At 37.3% G+C, this 22,469-nt stretch overlaps 1 protein-coding gene across 9 annotated transcripts in view; it reads right to left on the bottom strand.

Annotated features, from left to right (window-relative positions):
• Nucleotides 1–22,469, bottom strand: part of BCAS3 (BCAS3 microtubule associated cell migration factor) — a 772,682-nt gene that overhangs the window by 409,769 nt on the left and 340,444 nt on the right. For 6 of the 9 annotated variants that reach the window (XM_036754172.1, XM_036754177.1, XM_036754174.1 and 3 more), the window contains exons 17-18: nt 18,317–18,361; nt 8,729–8,853 (exon numbers count right to left, since the gene is read on the bottom strand). In XM_036754172.1, coding sequence (XP_036610067.1) covers nt 8,729–8,853; nt 18,317–18,361 — 170 coding nt within the window. The remainder of the gene's footprint in view (nt 1–8,728; nt 8,854–18,316; nt 18,362–22,469) is intronic. The other 3 variants (XM_036754180.1, XM_036754176.1, XM_036754179.1) reach the window with 1 other exon arrangement.

Genomic DNA, 22,469 nt, shown 5'->3' with positions numbered 1-22,469 from the left:
AGACAACTGGTCAGGAGCCCCTTTGCTAGCACTGGGGGCAGGACTCTGTTACATGGCCCTTACATGGATCTGGGTCACAGTCCAGATCAAAGTCCCAGGGTGAGGAGGAGCACTAGCACTCCAGAGCTTATGGCAGCAAGGAAGGAGAGACCCTGGTCATAGTTCTGGGGTAGAAAAGAGTGCTTGTAGTCACTCACAGATCAAAGCACATGCCAGGAGAACAGTAAACACACCACTCCTTAGTTCATACCACCTTGGAAGAACTGAAAACTTGCACATCCCTCCCCTGCCGCCCCTCCGAACTAGCTCTGAAAACAGCTGCACAAAAAACCTGAAGCTTGGGACAGTACCCGCTACACCCTAGAAGCAGAGCCCAACTTTAATACAAAGTTAAAAGCCAAGGAATAAGCTGGAAAATGAGCAAACAACAACAAAAAATCAAGTTACTATGGTGTCAGGGAAGATCAAAATGAAAACTCAGAAGAAGACAACAAAGTCAAAACTGCTACATCCAAAATCTCAAGGAAAAATGTAAATTGGTCTCAGACTCTCCCACCCCCCCAAAAAATTCTTGAAGAACTTCAAAAGGACATTAATGCATTGTTGGTGGAACTGTGAACTGATTCAACCATTCTATAGCACAATTTGGAACTATGCTCAAAGGACTATAAAACCATGCATACCCTTTGATTTAGCCTGTATCCCAAAAGAGATTTTAAAAAAAGAGGGAATATGTACAAAAATATTTATGACAGCTCATTTCTGGGGTCAAAGAATCAGAAATTGAGGGGATGCCCATGAACTGAGGAATGGCTAAACAAGTTATGGTATGGGATTATGATGGAATACTACTGCTCTATTAAAAAAAAAAAAAGATGAGCAGGATGCTCTCAGAAAAACCTGGAAAGACTTGCATGAGCTGATGCAAAGTGAAATGTACTGTGTACAAAGTAACAGCGTTACTGTAAGATGATCAGCTGTGAATGACTTAGCTAGTCTCAGCAATACAACAATCCAAGGCAACTCAGAAGGACTCAGGATGGAAAGTGCTATCCATCCCCAGAGAAAGAGCTGGTGGTATTTGAATGCAGACTGAACCATACTTTTTTTTTCACTTTATTTTTCTTGAGTTTTTAGGTCTATGTTTTCTTTCACATGTCTATTATGGCAATGTTTACATGACTACACATGTATAACCTATATCAAACTGCTTGATTTCTCAATGAATGGGGCGAGGGAGGGAGAGAATTTGGAACCCAAAGTTTTTAAAATAAATGTTAAAATTGTTTTACATGTAACTGGGGAAAATGTTTTTAAAAATAAATACATAATTAGATATTAAAAGAAAAGGGAAAAAAAGAAACGATGAGGAGGATGCGTTCAGAAAAAGCTGGATTTATATGAACTGATGCAAAAAAGAAGTGAGTAGAACCAAGAGAACATTGTACATAATAACAGCAATTTTGTATGATGAAACGACTTTGCTATTCTCAGCAACAGAATGATCCAAGACAATTCCAAAGGACCTGTGATTAAAAAAAGTGCTACCATCTCCAGAGAAAGAACTAGTGGAGTCTGAATGCAGATTTAAGCATACTTTTTAATAATTTTTTTAAATTTTTCTTATTTTTTTTGTCTGTGTTTTCTTTCACAACACAACAATTATGGAAATGTGTTTTGCATGACTCCATAAATATAACCTATATTAAATTGCTTTCCTTCTTAACAAGGGGGTATTAGAAGAGGAAGAGAATTTGGAACTCAACATTTTTTTTAAAATGAATGTTAAAAATTGTTTTTTACATGTAATTGGGAAAAAATAAAATATTAAACAAAAAGAATAGGGGAAAGCATGTATAAATGCAAAGACAAGAGGGTGCAGGAAAAGTCTAGGCAGAATAGTGAATAGTCTAATATATGTCATTTCCAGCCTTATTATTCTACCAAAACTGCTCTGTCCAAAGTTACTAATGATCTCTTAGTTGCCAAATCTAAAAGTCTTTTCCAGGGGTGGGGAACCTGGGGCTTCAAGGCCATATGTGCAATCCTCAGTCAAAGGGCTGTACTCAAGGACCTAGAAGGCCACATATGGCCTCAGGGCTATAGGTTCCCCACCCTGCTCTTTTCTCTAACCTCATTCTCCTTGACCTCTACGTAGCCTCTGACATTGTTGATCACTCTCCCCTCCTCAATATTTTCTTGTACCTAGGATTTTGGGACAACACTCTATCCTGGTTCTCTTCCTACCTATCTGGCCACCCCTTTTCTGTCTCCTTTGCTGCATCCTCTTTCAGACCATGTCCTCTAATAATAGCTGTCCCTCAAGGCTCCTTCCTGGGCCCTCTTCTTTTGTCCCTCTGTACTTCTTCACTTAGTGATCTCATCAGCTCCCATGGATTTAATTACCATCCCTATGTTGATGATTCTCAAATCTACCTATCCTTGTCCAGCCTCTATGCTGACCTCCAATCTTACCACTCCAACTGCCTTTCAGACATCTCAAAGTGGATGGCCAGTAAACATCTTAAACTAAACAGGTCCAAAACAGAATTCATTATCTTTCCTCATGACCCTCTTCCTCCTTTACCTTCCCTGCTCCCTGTACCTCCTTCCCTATTACTATTGAGGACAACACAATCCTCCCAGTCCCTAAGGCTCACAAACTAGGTGTTTTCTCAACTCCTCACTATCCCTCCATATTCAAACAGTTGCCAAGGCCTGTCAATTTTATCTTTGCAACATATCTAAGAATACATCCCTTTCTCTTCTCTGACACTGCCAATACTCTAGTACAGGCTCTCATCACTTCACTTCTGGATTACCGCAATAGCCTGCTGGTGGGTCTGCCTGCCTCAAGTCTCTCCTCACTCTAATCCATCCTTTCAGCCACTAAAGTGAATTTCCTAAAGCACAGGTCCAACAGGCTCCATATAATCTCCAGGATCAGATCAAAAATTCTATTTGCTATTCAAAGCCTTTCATAACCTAGCCCCTACTTTTCCAGTCTTCTTACACTCTGCTCCCTACCACATACTCTTTGATACAGTGACAGTACCATGAATAAGACACTCCATCGAAGGCTTCAGGTACTCTCTCTGGCTGTCCCCCATGCTTGGAATGTTCTACTTCCTCATTTCTGCCTAGTGACTCCTGAGCTTCCTTTAAGTCCCAACTAAAATTCCATTTTTTATAAGAAGCCTTTCCCAACCCCTCTGAATTCTAGTGCTTGCCCTCTACTTTTCCTATTTATCCTGTATATAGCTTGTTTTGTATGTAACTCTCTGTACGTTGTCTTCCCTATTAGATTGTAAGCCTCTTGAGGGCAGGAGCTATCTTTTGCTTCTTTCTGTATCCTCGTACCATAGTACCTGCCACATAAAAGGCACTTAACAAATGCTTACTTATTGACTGCAGAGCATGAACATGCTAATGTGAAATATGAGTGGAAAAGTAGGTTGGAGCCAGATTGTGGAAAGCCGTACTAAGAAGTTCACACTTTACTACAGACACAAAATAGAGGTTCCATATACAATATATAGGGAGACCCTGAATATTGTTTCAATTGCTCCGGCAACTTTGTGCCAGAGTTGGAGGCAGATTCACAGCATCCCTGGCCATCTTCTCTAGCACTGTATACCCTTTGTCATACCCCAACATCATAAAGTTCATAGAGAGAGAATCAGAATGCTTCTCGTTCCTCACTGCCATTTCCAAACTCTCCTTTTGCCATCATTCAGCAACCTCTACTCCTCTGACATATATTCTGTGAAAATTTATTATCCCATCCAAATCATGATGGCTATTATCCCAATAAAAGATATTCTCCCACATGTCTCTGAGAGTTCAGTACCTGGTAAATTGTCTTCTACTACTCCTCAAAATCTGTCCTTACATTAGAAATTTCAACATATATGTTGCATGATTTCACAAACATTCTAATATCCAATTTTCTTTAATTTCTTCAGATCTCATGATTTATTGCTATATTATACCTCAAGTTCAAAAAAAGATGGTCATACCCAAGGCCTCACCATCACCCACAACTGCTTTGCTTCAACAATCAAAAAAATCTGATATTGCTCCATCTGATCAAAATCTCCTAGTATTCCAATCTCTTCCTATCCCTTATCTCTCTTAAATTTGTCTTTCTTGTCATGACTTCCAATCTCTCTACCCATTAATACTTGATCTAACCATCACCCATAATCCAAATTTACTTCCCTAACTTCCAAATCTTCACTTATTTTATAGTTTATTAGTTCAATTCTACACTGCCATCTACTCCCAAATCTCTTGCCTTTTTATCCAATTGCCATTCATGCCTCTTCAGACTCCAATGCTAGACTACTTCCACCATTTGACTCCTCCATTCCTATTTACTTGCTCTGAATAGGGCTAGAAGAAGTCATGCCACAAACTTGACTGAATCCACTATGAATTTTTATTATCTAACCTCAATAGCTCCTCAGCACAACAAACTTGGTACTTCTCCCTTACTGAGTCTCTACCCCACTCTCCTCAAAGGATGTTTCAAAACTTCTCTGCTCAAACTTCTCACACAGTCTTTTCCATCCTACCCTCTTGCTGCTTACTTTACTAAGAAATTAAAGCCATTCACCATGAGCTACCTCTTCTTCCCTTCCCTTCAAGTCAACTGTTTTTTATCATTCCCTAGTCTCTCAGTCTCTGACAATGAGCTAGATCTTAACCTTAAAAAGGCCAACCCTTCTATATGTAACACCCCCCCCCCACCCCATATTCCGGGATCCATCGACACTGGCCTCCTTGCTTCATCACACTTCTTACATCCGTATTGTTCTCTTAAGTCACATGTGCACTGCTCTATTTTAGGCCCTCAGGACTTCTCACTTGGACTACTACAAGAGCTTCTTTTATTGGTTTTTCCTAGTTGAAGTCTCTGATCAACCCAATCCATAATCTACACAGTTGCCAAAGTGATTTTCCTAACACATAGATCTAACATATAGATCTGAATAGGCACTTAGCTAATTTCCCTTCCCTTGGCTCCCCAGTTCAATAAACCCCAGTAACTTCCCAATACCTCCAAGTTCAAATATAAAATTCTTTGCTAGTATTTAAAGTCCTTCACAATCTGGCCCCAACATACCCTTCCAACCTCACATGACCTCTCAATAATCAGGCTAATCAGGTCATCATTCTCTTCCTGATACACTGCACTTCATTTCCTATTGCCTCAGTGCTTTTCGCTGGTTGTCCCCCTTACTGGAATGTACTTACTCTTCATCTTTGGCCTGAAGAATCCCATACTTCCTTCTACCAACTTAAGTACCAGATTCTACATGAAGCTTTTTTTGATCCTTCTAACTGTTAGCGTCCTCCCTCCCTGAACTACCAAGTATTTGTTCTTTGCATATTATATGTGAAAATGTCGTCTCCCTTAGTAGAATACTTCATTTTTGTTTTTTTACCCATATCACTTAGCATAAAATAATTAATAAATGTTTTTAGAATGAAATATGGATTGGAATGAGGGTAAAATGAAGGCAAGAAGACCAGTTCATATCCAATTACAGTCTAGGTCAAAGTTCCTGAAGTGAAGCAGTATGAATGGAGAAGAGGGGCTGTGTTAGAGAAGTATTATAGAGGTATGATCAATAAAGCATGGTGACTCACTGAATGTAAGGTGATACAAAGTGTCAAAACTACATGGCTGGGAGATAGGGATAATATCAAAGGAAGTGGAGAAGCTGGAAGAAAGTCCAGTAAAAGAGGAAGACAGTGAGCTCTGTTTTGGATATGTAAGTTCAAGTTGCTAGCAGATACCCAGATGGGAATACATAGCAGGAAAGTGAGAGTGGGACTGAAGTTCAGGGAAGAAGATGACTGATTATCATTTGCACAGAGGAGATCAATGGATCATTCTTCTAGAGGTCTATTTTTTTTTCTGGTCCCCTTCATAGCTAGCACCTTTCCCCCAAATAACTTTCCACTGATATTGCAGATATTTTAAATGTATAATTAATTTTTTTGTATGTTGTTTCACCCACACCTTACTACTGCAAAAGCCCTCTGATTGTTTATTCTTCCTTAATTAAGTCTCTCTCTTCACCAGGTCATCTTCCACTCAAAATGTTCTTCCTAAAGCATACATCACATCTCCATTTTAAAAAATCCAGTGACTCCTACTGCCTCCAGGGTCAAATGTGAAATCATCTGTTTATCATTGTAACCCCTTCATAAACTGTCACTGTTCTACATCTCCAGTCATCTTAGACTTTTCTTTCTGTGATCCATTGACAGTGGCCTCCTTGAAGGTCTTCCCCCAAAATAAGGACTCTCCTGACTCCAGTCATTTTCATTGGCTATTCCCCATATATTCTCTCCCTGCTCATTTCCATCTCTTGGCTTCCCTGGTTTAAGTCACAGCTAAAATCCTACCTTCTACAAAAATCCTTTTTAGTTTCCCCTTAATGCTAGATATTTCCTCTGCTATTATCACCAATTTATCTCCTATAAATCTTGTTTGTATATAGTTGTTTGCATGTGACTGCTCTCTCCTTCCTTCCTTCTTTTCTTTGTATCCCTGACATTTAGCACAGGTACATAGTAGGCACATGATACATGTTGACTTGTTATCTAATATCAAGAGAAACTTACCAGTGAGAGCTGGTAAATGAGACAGGAGGGATACACATGCTTAGAAGATGGATGTTTAGTTTCTCTCTGCTGCAGATCTTCTAGCCAATGCTGAATGATCACATTATAGTGTTGTAGATATGAAGATTCAAGTACAGTTTGGTCCTCTGTGGTCCTTTCTAGGTCAGAGGTCATTTGCTATCTTTCAGAGATCACGGACAATGCCTCCACAACTAGTTCTTTCAGGGCTTCAGACTGTCTTTTGTGTTTCTATTCTCAGTGCTTAGCATAATGCCTGGCACATAGTAGGGGCTTAATAAATGCTTGTTGACTGACTAAATAAGAATGTGAGCTCCCTAAAGGCAGGGATGGTGTTTTTGCCTTTCTATGTGTTCCCAGTGCTGAGCAGAGTGGTGGACACATAGCAAGCATTTAATAAATGCATGTTAACTAATACATTTTAAAAAATATATATAGAAGAGAAGGAAGTTCAAAGGAGGAAAGAGACAGGGAATGTTTTGTTACTATTGAGTCAAATTTAATATACATTAGTAAAAATAAGTCTAATTTCATAGTTTCATGTGATATCCTCTTTTGTGTTCTTTATATATTGAAACATGAAAATGACTTAGCCCAAAAGGGCCAGGGTCTCCCATTGTATCCTGGGTCATCTCCAGTCATCCTGATGAATACTGGGTCACTGGATCCAGATGGAGGAGGTGAGGCTGGCCTAGCATAGAACCTCCCTCACTCGAATCTAAGTCAACTACAAGTCATGTCATCATTTCCCTGATGTCATGGTCCTCTTCGAAAATGAAGGACAAACACATATTGAAAGATGTCATTTTAAAAAATGAAAATAAAAACAACGGAAAACATAGTTCAATGAATTCATCAAAGAAGTGTAACATATGAGGGAAAAGAGCAAAGCATCAAAGAACATTGAAGAAAAAAATAATGAAAGACACAAACACAGAACAGCTGTATAGTGCAAAGAGCATTGGGAGAGAAGTCAGAGGAACTGGGTTTAAATCCTACCTCTGGCACTATTTATGTGCCCTTGTGTAAGCAGGCGATTAACCAGTATAGCCCTCAGTTTTATCACCTATAAAATGTGGGGCCTGGATTCAATAGTCAGCCAAGTTCTCTTTTGGCTCTATATGATCCTATGAGACTTCAACAGGAAGGATGACGAAATGTAGAATTTCAAGACAGCAAAAGAAGGAAAGAATATCCAGAATAGAGAGTTAACAGAAGATGCTGCAGAAAGGTCAAGGAGGATGAGAACTGATAAAAGGACGTTGGGCTAGGAAATTAAAGAGGTTGTTGGTCAACCTGGAGAAATACAGTAGTGAAGTCTGAAGGCAGTGAGAACTGAGTGATAAGGAAGATGTCAAGTCAGTGACTTGATCTTTCTAGAAATTTAGTCATATAGGGGAAACACAAAGTAAGATAGTTTCAGGGGATGCTATCCTTGCCATGTTTAAGAATAAAAAGAATATAAGCACCTTGAGAGTAGGAATTGATTCATTCTTTGTCTTTCTGACCCTGATGCCCAGCTAAGAGTCAGGCATATAATAGGTACCTAATAAAAGCTTTTTGATAAATTGATTATGTTTCTAAATAATGAAAAAGAAGCCAGAAGTGTGGGAGAGAAGTGCCTGATATACAATTGGAGTCAGTCATATAAAGACTTATGTTTAAAAAGTCCTATTTCTGGATCAGTTTCTAAGATGCAAATTTTTGGATATGCATGCATTGGGGGAGGTGGGGCAGGATCTACACGAAATCTAGATCCCTACTGAGTAATCAGCTTATTTGTTGCAGTACAGATATAAACTATCACTGGTGCCCCTACCAATACTTTCCCCATCTGCATAGCTCTCAGAAACGCCAATTTGGAAAAAAGTCCCTGTGGGCCCTCATTTTATACATATAGAGAGACATCATCCTTTCCTTCTTAATCCTGTAAAAGCAGGGCATAAAGAACTGAGGTGATATATGCCAATTATGAGGGTATTCCAAATTTACTGAAATAACTAGAAGGCAATTTAGCAAAAGAAAAAATTCTCAAAAGGGCCAAATATGCAATTTCAATAAAGATACAAACCTTTTTCTCGTTTTAGACCAGGATTATTAGCAAACCAGGATCTGGACATTCCAAAGATGGCAGCCACACAGAATTCTCCTCCCATTGATTTGCTGGGTGAAATCTGGGGGGGTGGTTTAACTTTGCTTTAAAAAAAAACACACACACAAGAAAACAACAAAAAATGAATATGGTGAAATAAGACCCCATTAAAAAATTTTAGAAGTCTTTTCTGATTTTGCCCCTTACTACTTCCCCTGCCTATGGCCATGCACTTGCCATAAGGGATTCTATCTGTTAATGGGGAAACTGTGTTCAACATATACTAAGGCAGAAATTATGTTAAAACTCCAGTGAGTTATCAAGTTAATATCAAAGGTAAAAGAAAACTGACTTTGTGATATATGCTGGGAGAAATCCAAGTCAGTTCTTTTCAGTTCAATGCCACCTTCCCTGTGGATTTTAAGATGGAAAAGTGGAGCCAGCACAAACCTCTCACAATAAAAACAAAATCATTCATCATTCAATTTCAGTTTTCAAGCTGGAAATACAGGATGTGGGGTTGGCAATATGTGGGAGATAGAAGAGAATGAAGACAACACATACACCCATAATACTGAGTACCAAAATAACCAGATTGCACAGAATGAAACCCCAAAAATGCTCTCATTCAAAATGCCACAGACAATGTGCATGTAGTAGATCTAATGATATGCAATTACATTTGCTGGTCTTCCCATTTGGTATTTATTTTTCCCTCCTTGTTCCTTGAAAATGATGTGTCTGTTGCTGGTCAGAGAACAGAGTGGTTTAAGACTGAAGTAAAAGCTGAAGGCCTCTGGCTGACTAAGGCACCCAAACAGAATCTCTGTTTCCTATATGAATAAATGCTGAACAATGCTATACTTTATTCTAACTAACCCAAGAAAGTACATTGGTTTCTTTTCCATTATCCAAAATTTTCCCAAATAAGGGCTCACCTTTTTACCTGGCTAGCTGTCCTAGCAGCAGATTCTCTTCTCTTTCCTAAAACTCTTACACATCTTTTACATTCTTTAGCACTAATTCTGATTATATTCATCTATGGCTTTACACCTATATCATTATCTTATTTGGATGCAAGTGGTATAGGTGACTGGATTCTGAGTCAGGAAGACCTGATTGCAAATCCTGCCACAGATGGGATTCATGTAGAACCTTTGGTCAAGTCATTTAACCTCTTTCAGTCTCAGTTCCCTTATCTGTAAAATAGAAATACTAATAGAACTTATCTTTCTCCTCTCTCTCTCTCTCTCTCTCTCTCACACACACACACACACACCCCTCCCTTCCTCCTCACTTCCTTACTTCTTTCCTTTTTGTATAGCTTATGGCATTTTATCCATTTCCTATGAATCTGACCATCTTTGAAGTAATTCCCACTTCTCGGTTCTCCACTCTCTCTACCTGAAATGCTCTAATGTTCATAGATTAAGCATTACAAAGTATCTGAGCTGGGAGAGCTCTCAGATATCATCTAATCCAACACTCCTTTTATAAGTAAGGAAATAGAGGTCAGATAAAGAGGTTTTGCCCAAGGTTTCTCAGGTGGTAAATTATCCGAGGTGAAACTAGAATATAGGTCTCAAGTCCACTACACCATGGTGTCAGGCTTCTTTTGCTACCATATTCTCCACTTAGATAAATCAAATGCTTCTGTTATCCCACCCCCATTTCAAACTCACTTCTACCCTAGGAAGTACTAATAGATTTTTTAAAGTCTTGTTCTGAGGACAATGACAATCTTGTATAGATAAAATGGGAGAAAACATTTGGATGTTAAGCACGAGGCTAGCTTTCACACCTTGCTGGACACTTCCCTTTTTGAATCCAAACCTATATGAGAAACATGTTCTTGAGTGTTCACTGAGCTCCATCAGGGAGAGACAATTCTTTCCATTTCCCAATTGCTAGTTGTCTCAAATTGGCTCAAGTCACTCTAAAACTAAAACGAAGTCTCTGCTTGGAAAGCCAGTTTTAGTCTCTGATACACCTAAGCTAAGACAGATAGATTACCAGTAGGAGAATATGTGGTGGGACTAGAAAGAAATGGCACATAGATTTAAAGCTAAAAGAAGGGCTTGGAGACCACATTCATCAAAACCCTCGTTTTGTGGATAATGAAAGCAATGCTGAGATATTTGCCCAAGGTAACAACGTAGTAGGTAAGACTGAGATTGGAACCCTACAACCTGTGACTCTCTATATAGTACAATTTCTACTACAGCACACTGGCAAGATTCTTACATATGGAAAGGGGTAAATTTTATCAGGGAGGGAGTATGATCTAGTGGGATTAGTGCTGAATCCCAATTTACAGACATTTGTTTAGAAATGCAAGCCAAGTCACTCTTATCTTCTCAACTGTAAGACAGGGATAACCATATTATACAATATCCCTCTCAAGGATAACAGAAGAGGGCTTTCTAAACCTTAAAGCAACATCTCAAGCTGAGTCATTATTAATATTAATGAGTTCTACATCACTAGAGGTTTTCCCATGGATTGGAGGATTACTTATTGGGAATGTTATCAAGGAGATTCATGATGCTAGCACACAGGTATTCTGAGTTCACACTCCGGGATTTTGTGACTTCATACGACAAAGAAGGAGAGTGATAGAAAATTCTTCATTTAATTCAAACCAAACAAATTAAATTCAAATTAAATCACACACACACACACACACACACACACACAGCTAAGAGGGATAGGCGAGTGGGGAAGAGGTACAGATATTAAAATAAAACCATTAAGGATTTAAAGTTCTATTATATGAAGGATTTACTATTAAGGATTTCACATCCTATGAGGTGGGGGGAGAGAGAGGTACAACATGCATGTTATCAGCTACTTTGGAACCTGGATACTTCCTTCCATGGATCTGTAAAGGAGAACTCAAGTGAGGGGGAACTTTCTACCTAACCTTTCCTCCCTACAGGAAAGGGACAAACACTCTTTAGAAATATATCAGTCACTTGAGTAAGGATCCTCACCCTATTTTTGTTCAAATCCTTTACATTTCAGCTATCACCTTAAATTTTCTAAATTCTACATTGTGTCTTCAGAAAGTCCTGTTCCAATGCTTTACTGCAGTAGGCAATGTCAACAGCAGCAGCAAACCACATATTCCAGAGAGGTAGATCTTTGGTACCAACTCCACATACTAACCTGACTAGAACCTATCTGTTCCATTAGTTTTGATCATCACTTTTTCACTCTAAACATTTGTGATAAAGGGGTCAAATCCTGGCTTCAGCACTTCTTAGGTAACCCTGAGCAAAGTGCTATATTTATCCTAGCTTTCATTTTCCCATGAATAAATATAGATAATAACAATGTCTATAACTATTTCACAGGGCAGCTACAAGGCACAGTGGATAGAGCACCAGGCCTACAGTCAAGAAGATCTGAGTTCAAATCCAGCCTCAGGCACTAGCTGTGTGGCCCTGGGCAAGTCACTTAAGCCTGCATGCCTAAGTTTCCTCATCTGTAAAAAGAGCTAGAGAAGGAAATGGCAAACCAGTTCAGTAATCTTTGCCAAGAAAACCCCAAATGGGGTCACCAAGAGTCAGACACAACTAAAACAACTAAACAAAGTAACTATTAAACAAGGTAGTTGTACTTAGAGAGCTTTAGAGTATTATGGAAATGTGAGTTATTGTTATTATTATTAATGCAGAGTGAACTAAAATAAAGCTGTTAAACTTATGTCTGCATAAAGAGCAACAAGAGTTCTTAAATTTCCATTTTTTGTGAGATGGGGAAAGAAGCCTAAATATTATTTATCATTATGGGAGAAAAGATAGTGAGAACTCAGTCATTTTCAGCTAAGTATTTGCAAATGCATATTTGTTCTGGGTGAACTTGGAGGAGGGCAGCTTCCTGTATTAGAAACACCTCAGTCTCTGGACAACAATCAAACTGAACTGCTTCACAAAAAGGGGTTCCAAGAATCACATAGAGGGGTGGAGGGTGGGGGAGGGAGTTGAGAGAGGATGGTTTAAGCATCATGTGGCGGCTAGTTAACAACTTGACTATTCATTTTCTCACCATGGTTGCAGGTCACATGCCAAGTAGCTAAAGCAGCACAGATAAACAAGAACGCACCTGCTTCTTCAGAAAAACATGGCTTATCAAAAATCTGTATAATAAACTAACCTGAAGTATAGATTTGGGGGGAAAAGAGGCCACTTTTCTACAGAGAACCATTAAAATCAAGAGCAGAAATGGAGGAGGGGAGTATTAAAAGAGTATCATTCTACTCCCAAGATGTTAAAAAAAAAATTCTATGAGTTTACTAGAGTGTCTCGCAGCCAGCTTAATCAAGTGATGCCAAGAACTGAACTCTACAATGTTTCCAAAGTCTTGCACATTACTAGTTCTCTCACATCCAACAATCCCTACCCACCCCCCACCCCCATCAATACAATTATCACTTACAGATGCTCACTGGCTCCTGCAGAGATTAAAGGGGAAACTTAAAGGTACATCAATAGCTCTTAGTATTTATTTCGGTATTTCTTTATATTGACAGATCCCACAATCAGTGTTCAATAGATGATCAAAAGTGTTGGCTACCCTGAAAATTGCTTGCTGCCTGCCCCATGACACAGCTGGGGAATGGGTGTGTGGAATACTTGTAGAAAGGGCTGATTTAATTAAGGTCTTCCCATCATCATGACTACATGGGGAATTTACTTCAACAAAACAGGATCGTCCCAGAAATATCCCAGGAAAGTGGGAACCAGGAAAAGAGCCACAGTGTGTAAAGGAGAGATTTCTTTTATTATTGTCAAAATCTTTCCTAAACCACAACATCCAAAAGAAAGAAAAAGAAAGGTTGACATAATTCCTCCTTTTCTGAGTCAGCTTAAAGGCAGTCTGGAAATGACAAAGTCCAGAAAACTCTCAAGTTGAAGCTGCATGGTTCAGGAGGCCAAAGGATTTTTAAACCAAGATCTGACATGGGCATTATTAGCATGGGCAAGTGTTTGTTTCCACAGTGCCAAATGTTTCTATTTCAAATAATCTTTCATACACAGAAAGATGAAACCCTGTAAAACAATGACCGGCAGTTAAACCACTTAGCATGGCTTATTTCAGAAAATTCTATAGTCCTTTCAACCACTCCTTTGGAAAATTATTTCAATTCTAACACTTTTCTTAATTTTCCATGTCTCATTCTTCCTGTAAGGAGAATCTGACAAATTCCGATAAAAAACACTTTCCATTAGAAAATAATTTCTAAACTAGAGGTATCTGGATCTGGAGGCTTTGTTTTTTGTGCAAATCTCCTGTCCCCTGCTCTGTTAAAATAATGGATAAATTAAACACGAGGAAAATATCATTTGTGTCTGAACGGGATTTGGGGAAAGGTTATTAGAAACTAATTCTACTGATTACTGGATATATCCCATCTTTTTTGAATTTATAAATGAGATCAAAACATCATGATGAACATAGGTGGTGACGGACTTGTTTTTACTATAAACTACTGCTCTTTGCTGCCCCTTAACCTGTCAGTACCTCATAAATTACCTCATGTGCAAAAATTAAAAGGCGGGTTTAGCTTAATTTTTTAACCAAACCCAAAGCAACATGTGCACAAAAACAACTTTTACCACTTCAAGCAAAGTCATGAATCTAGATCACCAATTTATTAAATCAATGGTGGCAGAACACCATTCTCAAGAAAGAAAAGAAAAGAGGAAAACAAGGTTTGAAGTAAAAGACTTCGGATTTTTCTGAATATCTATCTGACCATACAGCTATGCGAATTATTCGTATTGAAAAAGGAGTTGTGGAGATGTTAGCATTACGGGACGGGTCATTTACAGAAATTACTGAAGCCGTGGTTTTTTTCCATATTGGTTCATACTGTTTGAAGGTGATCAGGCAAACTCAGATACTAAGTTTCTCCTGGTTTTTTTTTTTCCTCTCTCTCTCTCCACACTCAACTGCAAATATTTGGGGGAAATTTTCAAGTCTGTAACAAGAACAGCTTTAACATTATAGGAGAAATATTTCCTCTTCTCTGGAAGAATGTGTACCATTGGATGAAATGTGCCCAATAAGTTTATGCATGACACAAGAAGCAAACGGGAGCCCTTGTGCCCTGCCGAGATGAACACAAACAAGGACAGAACCAAAAGAGAAGATGGAGACACTGTTTCTGCCCCTTTCTAAAAACACCAAAATAAATGAGTCAATATATTTAATATTTCTTTTGAAAACCAAGGAAAAATACTGATTAAAATGCCCCCAGTGGTATAATATCTCCTAGTTAAATAGCCAAGCCCATTTTCCTTCCATTTTTCCTCATCTAAAAAGTTTTAACATTAATTTGTGGGTTCTCTCACTGTTCTGTTCCTTCCTACCTGGCTTTACTGAATATGACCTAAGCAGGAAAACTGAAAATATTTGTTAATAAAACAATAGGATAATAAGAGCATAATTCCTCCAACCAGACATAGAGATTATTCTTGAAAACTAAAGTTTTATTTGTTAAGTATGACTAAAGTAAAAAATATATATATACTCAAACTAAGTTCATTAATTCCACTATCCAAGAAGGGAAATGTTTCTCTCTTCTAGAAAGAGGGCTTAAGACATCCTACAGCATTGTTTTTACTTTAAAATTTTTGTTGTCACCAATAAAAAACAAAGCATATAAAATAAGGAAACAAATATTTTAAAAAACCCATACCATTTAATAAAATAGAACTAACCAAATCAAGAGACACAAAACTAAAATAAAATGTTTATTCTTCCTGGTATTTTAACATTTTGCAAAAACATTATTAATATAGGAAATACTATTTCGAAGCTGTTTTAGAATAAATTAACAAAATTGGATATAATTTCTTATGTGCTGCTAAGCAGTATATCTAACCACTATGAACATATTGTTTAAATGGATATCATGCCCTTCAAATGAGCTGAATTTAATATAGTCATTTTGGTTCAAGTGTCTCATCAAATGGGTAAATGTATCTGCATGTGTATAAGAGTGAACATATGAATACAAAAACATTTTCATAAAATAAATTTTACATATTTCTTAGGGCTTTAAAAATTAACTCACAGTAATCATTTAAACAGCACTGGTCTCACTGTAGGCACTCTTTAAACAACATATTTTAAGTAATCATTAAAAATAACCGTAGTCATTTTTTTAAATCTATATTTAAAAAAAAAACAATTTTTTTTCCCTATTTACCTTTTTACACTTCTACATATGGTCACATTAAACTCATGCAAAGTGGTCAGCTAAGCTTAGTTAAAGATACGCTGTTCTGAAAGCAGCACTGATGAATCAAAGAGGACTTAATAGTGTTCTTACCAGAAAGCAGTTTGGTTTTTTTCCCCTGTATCTACCATCAGAAAAAGGAACTATGCTAAAACTGGCTCATTTGAATAGTGCCAGAAAGAAGGACATGAAAAGTGTGATTTACCAAAAGCCAAAACTTCCTTAGACAACTTCATGTTCTCTGCTCCGTAACTCCTTAGAAAGTAGCATATGAGGTTTAAATTTTGGTTTGTGAGAATCTCAAAAACCTGCCCTTCAGTCACATTACATAGAATACTTTTCTTATATAAGTACCTTGCATTCATTTGTTTAGTGTAATTTTCATTTCAGATTAGTAAATAAAAACATACTCTCCAAGCTGAGTGATCAATAATAGAGAAAATAGCAAAAAAAAAAAAACTATTAAAACAAAGAAACTCTTATAAACAACATGTAAGAAGCTGTCAAATCTATATTCATTTGGCTGCCATAATTTGAGGTTTCATTAAAAGCTTAATGGAAAAAACATGCACTGCAAGGCAAAGAAACTTTTTAAAAAGGGCTTTTTTTGTTCTCTCCAAGTCTGCATAAGTGAGTAAAAACGAGTTTCTCGTGTGCTAACGATGGCATCAAACAAACCACAAAGCAGTCTTCTGAAAGACAGGCAATGATTTAAAAGACTCCTATATTTCATATATCCCTTTCTTTAATCTGGCTCTTTTAATCTTGTTTCAACCCAAAATCATTTCTGGTTGACAAGTGCCTTTGTTTAAGTACGAAGAGCCCACAAGTTTTGGGTCGAACGGTTCTTTCTTATTTCACACAACATTTGCTTCTCCATCCATATAACTATGTTAATTTGTTCTTCCCTTTGTACTTAGTAGAAGATATTCATTCTAAGATGAATTTAAATTTCAAGTTCTTTTCTAAAAGCTTGTGAGGAAGTTCATTCCTGTGCAGATTGAGGGTGTTTTTTGTTTGGTTTGGTTCAGTTTGGTTTTTTAGGGCCCAGTCTCATTACAAGTTGCACTGGGCAGGCATATGTTTATTATGTTCTAGAGAAACTGAATGATGTCAGTTAAAAATATTAATATAACAATTTAAGTGATTCAAGGGATTTTATTCCACTCATACCATTCTTGTTATCCTTAGTCCATCTTAGCCCAAGAGCTGTGATTTCACAAGTATCCCTATGCCTTGGGAAGTGATTAAAATTGCTTTTGTTCAACATATCCTACTTGCACTACTTAGCTGAGAAGGAAAATTCTATTTTCATTCCTATATATTCCAAGCCTACTTTGACATTGGTTCAAAGATCTGCACCATCTAAACTCTTAAATGTGTTCTTATCCAATTACAAGCTACCTCAGAAAAACACTTAAACTGTTCCTTTCCTAAGGAGACACTTTTAGGAGTAAATTCTGGTCCCATAATAACAGGGTGATGGGAAAATTCCTATTAGCAGTTAAGCAAACTATACATGTAAATCTCCCCCATACATCTGCAACAGCAAATGACTAATTTTTTTTAATACTACTATCCTAGAGTCCACTTCATTAGTACATAGCTCTCATGTGACTCCAATTGTTTAAAAAAAATTAATAATGTAATGAAAAACTGTATGGACTTTTAAAAATGACCTCATTTTTCCTTTATGCAATAATAGCAAACATAAATTCTCATAATTTTTATTTCAGATCATCACACAAAAGCATATGTACTTTTTTGAAGTATTATAAACATGTATTATTTTTAATTTTTCAATATTTTCTTTGCTGTTTTCCCCTTGGAGCCTTCATTTTAATTCTCTTTTACTTATACCTAAAATACATTTGAATAGAAATAGTTTTCTGGGCTGAACTAAGGAAAATTTGGCAAAACCTCTCTATTGCATTGCACCATACCACACATTTAGTTACACAACAAATCCAGCATCTCTTCTCTGCATTCATTATGATGTATAAGACAACTTTCACCACGGTGATAAAAGTTTTCCCCTTATTATTCCTGAGAATAATAAGGGGGTTCTACTATGATTTTTTCTTTTTAAAACAAGAGTATAAAGTTTTTATTTGTTCTATGACATAAATAGGACCCAGAAAAGTTGTTTTTCAAAAGTTTGAATGTCAACAGTCATCACCCCACCTAAAAACTACAAAGTTTTCAGTGCCTCCAGCTGTGAATCAGCCCATGCAGATGAAAACAAAACTACAAAACAGGGTTACTTTCTGTGAGTACAGCAAATGAATTAGGCATGCGGGGATAGAACTGGGACTCACCATGGAGCTTTTATGGAAAAACACCCCGCTCCAAACAGATAAGGCCTTCATGTAAAAGGGGGGAAAAATGCACAAAAAATTAGATGAGAACTCATTAACATTAACAAGTACAGTGTACATCATGCTGTTAAGAATTAAGTATAAAAATATCCAAATAAGTTCATTGTTTGCAAAGCCCCAGCCAATATTCCAACAATATCCATGGGTTTCATGCAGTCAAGAAGTCTAAGAATTTTCTATTTTTCTCCCTTTTCTCTAGCACCCATGTAGGATTCCCAAGATAAAGTCAAGTGAAATTCATAGCTAAGGGCCCTTCAAACAATATTCAAGTCAAATACAATAATCAGATGGAGAAAACAGTAGCAGTGTCAATAGCAACAGATGTGTGGATATGCGTCATGAAATGTTTAAAACTGAATAAGATAGCTGAATATCAGATTTGCCACAATAGTAAATGACCTGTATCTTGTTGCTGTTATTTCCTAGTGGCAATCTTAGACTGCCAGGAAATCACAAAACTTTCCATAAAATGCCTCATGTTGATAACAGATAAAAAAGTACATTGCTGGGCAGAAGGGACAAATATAAGGTACAGTAACAAGCTTTTAGTATGATTTTCTGTCCCTGTTTTTTGATTGCATTCCAGGAAATTAGCATGCAGCTTAATAGTGTTGCAAGAGATTCACTTCCTACCACTAATCCTCTATGGACTAACTTGGAAAGCAGCAAAATAAAACCACAGTCAATTGTTTTAAATACAACTTAGGATGCAAAATCAAATGCCAGCATTAAATCTAACTTGCATTTCTATTACAAAATATCCTAATCACAGCAAAATACTATGCAGTTCTTACACATAAAAAGTAAGAATTTCAATTACATCAAAACTCCAAAGATCAATAACCTTGCTGGCATTAGAAAAGTATGAGAGGTGGGGGCAAATATAAAACATAAGTGATAAGTCTCACTAAACTTCTAACTAATTTATTTTTCAATATTTCTGTTAGTTACTGTTGGTCTCCTGGTGCTTTGTGAACAAATAGACAGAAAGTGAAAATACAGCAAAATATTACCACAACATGGAGTAACAATCCTGATGACAAGTAGATCAGATTTTGGCACAGAGAACACCAAAAAAAGGGCAGAGATAATAAAGCATAAAAAGCAAATTAGAGACTAAGGGGAAAAAAACAGTAGCTACAAGCAATTAAAAACAGAAAATCCAGAGATTTTCTTGATACAAGCATATAACAGTTAATATTTAGATAATCAGAAGACAATTCCCAATGAAAGATGTTACTTCATAATACATTAGTGCAGTCATTCAGTAAGAATGCCTTGTAAACTATTTTAACTATTGTGTAAACAATAAAAAAATACAAAGGTCAGTTAACATTATGGGGTCCCTGGTCTAAAGGAGTCCACAGACTGATAGATGAAACATATAATGCAAGCGAGAGTGTGAAAATAAAACAGGACATAATTACCTAAATATCTGTCCTGAACTAAACAGTTCAAGTGTACAGTAGGCATAGCTATCATGAAAACCAGTGCCTAAGCCATTTCTCCCCTATTCCACCACTAATTCCAAAACAAAGTCTTAATTTCTTGCTCTCCTCGCTAGTCTTGCTTACTTAATTGCATTACTTCCTAATCACTAGGGTGGTCATCTCTTGTTGGGTTCGCTGATCAAAGCAATGCAAATGTGCCATTTTTTTTAAATCCAGGAGCCTCTCTGGCTTGCGTTGCCTAGGCTGGCAAAGACCATTTTTGGTTATAGCTCACCATATCCACAATATCCATCTCACTGCCCTACCCCCAACTCAAACACCTCCAACTAATACCAAATTAAAGCTCATTTACAATGAGATGGAGACAGCTGGATCTTTGACTTATCCTTTGTGACTTCAGAGTTTTGATCTTTTGGCACCAATGAAAGAAGATGAAGCCAAGATATTTTAAAAGAACAGGTAACAGTCATACATAAAGTTAGTACCAAAATTCCTTAAAATCCAATAAGTCTCTTTTCTATGGAAAATATGCATGCAGTACATTCACAAAATAAATACTTGAACTGTATACACACACACACACACATACACACGCATGCATGCATTCTTGGTTTCTTGTTAGGTAGCAATATGTTATCAACGTTGCAGTTCCTCTGTTTTCTCTTTCCTATAATACTCCAAAAGCATAATGTGGATATCCTGATATAGTAGTGGATAATAAACTGGAATAAGCAGAGGACTGATACAGTACCAGAGATCTACCAAGGATGGCCATGTTTATATAAAATGTAAGAAATGAAACTCACAGAGGCCTAGAGCTCTTCATCTCTTTAATATCAGCCCAGAGTGATAAAAGACCTAAGGGATCACATGGTCCTAAAAAGGGGGAGACTTAGAGGGCACACGTTCATTGAGCGTGATATGTCTTCCCTTTTCCTCCCTCCCCATTAATCTGGACCACTGCCATATGCATGTAAAAGGAGACCTGTTGAACTCCAAAGAGCTGTGGTAACTGACTTATTTAACTGACTTTTTGTAGGGACTGTCAGCTGTTCTTTTGAAATGTGGCTGCTTCATCTTCTTTCATCAGGGGCAAAAGAATGAAAATCTAAAGTCACAAAGGACAAGCCCAAGATCCAGCTGTCTTGTTTAGTTTTTCTAATAGCAAACCAGCTGCATTTTAGATTTAGGGTAGGTCAATAGGATATAGTACAGGCAACTCAAACCAAAGTATTCCTGGATCTTGAGGACTAGCATGTCAGCATCAAATAGGAATTTGTTCTTAAATGGTCAGAGGTTTAAGAGTCCTACCCAATAAGGATTAAACACTTTAAAAAGTATATATCTGATCTAACTGGATTCTAAGATTAGAAGGAAAGGGGCATACTGTGCAGAATGAGATCAAGAGATCCAAAATTTAAGACTTAGCCCTTTGTTTTAGGGCCATTTATAGGACCTGAAAAAATGGCTTGAAGACTGCTTTGCAAACTTTTCAGCTATCCTGGCTAATAGCAAGAAACAGTCTTCTGCACCAAATCCTGATGCTTTTTAAGTATGGGCTGCATTTATGAATATGCATAATAGCAATAGCACCACATGGGCATACTATGAAAGAATAAAACAAACACTATAGGCAAAAAAATTCTGAATGCTGGAAAAGAGATCGGTGCTCTATGGCACCATGTCCATTGCCAAGTGATTATAAGAAGAATAACAGTTATTTTTGCTGAAAGAAAATTGTCTAATGTGCAGGCTAAGACTCAAATTTTGGTGAGAAATATAGAATACTTAAAATATTCCCATCATTAATCCAGTTGATAATGTTGTGTCTTAGAAATCAGGCCTAGCCACTTGATGGAACAGCAAATGACCATGTGTAAATATTATGGGGAGTTGAGTCTCTAGAGAAAAGCTCTAGGCTATTTTGTTCAAAATAATAAAGAACTGAAGTTGCTCATGTTTCTTTACGGATGAATTCCAGAACCATAATGCCTATGATGGATTCTGCGTGCCAATCTCTGATGAATAGCAACTGCAACAGACTCATTTTCCACACATATACAAGCGAATGATTCTTCATGTCTTTCCCAAGCTTTAATTCTGATTTACTGCTAATTTGATTTTGTTGTCCCCTGTTTAGGAGGCTTGTGGCATTGTCAGCGCTCACTCTCTTGGATTGTAGGACAAATGGTGGTTAGAAGAGACTAATAAGTTTTCTGATCTCAGAATACATTCAACATGTGGAGGATTTTCTTTAGAACCAAAGTCCATAAGATGGAAAAATTTAAATGTCAAACTCTAAGCAAAAATCACCACCACAGATTTTTATCTGCACTCCCTTCTCTTTATGAGAGAGAGAGAGAGAGAGAGAGAGAGAGAGAGAGAGAGAGAGAAGGAAGGAAGGGAGGAAGAAATGAGAGAGGAAGGGAGGAAAAAGAAAAGAAAAAAAAAAGAAAAAGCAAGCAAGTAGAGATGGGCTGAATTTCAAACAAAGAAATGTCTCACTTATAAAACTTTTCAGGAGCGAAAGGCAGATTTGTTCTTTTTCTACTAAAAGCCCTGTGGCTCACTACATTGCCAAGAGACCACTTGTGATGAGGTGCCCAAGAAGCAGTTTTATGGCAGTATTGGTGACAAATGTA

The sequence above is a fragment of the Trichosurus vulpecula genome, chromosome 4, assembly GCF_011100635.1.
Source record: "Trichosurus vulpecula isolate mTriVul1 chromosome 4, mTriVul1.pri, whole genome shotgun sequence".
Taxonomy (NCBI): Eukaryota; Metazoa; Chordata; class Mammalia; order Diprotodontia; family Phalangeridae; genus Trichosurus; species Trichosurus vulpecula.
Note: the sequence above shows the minus strand (reverse complement) of the source record. Positions and strands in the feature narration are given on the sequence as shown.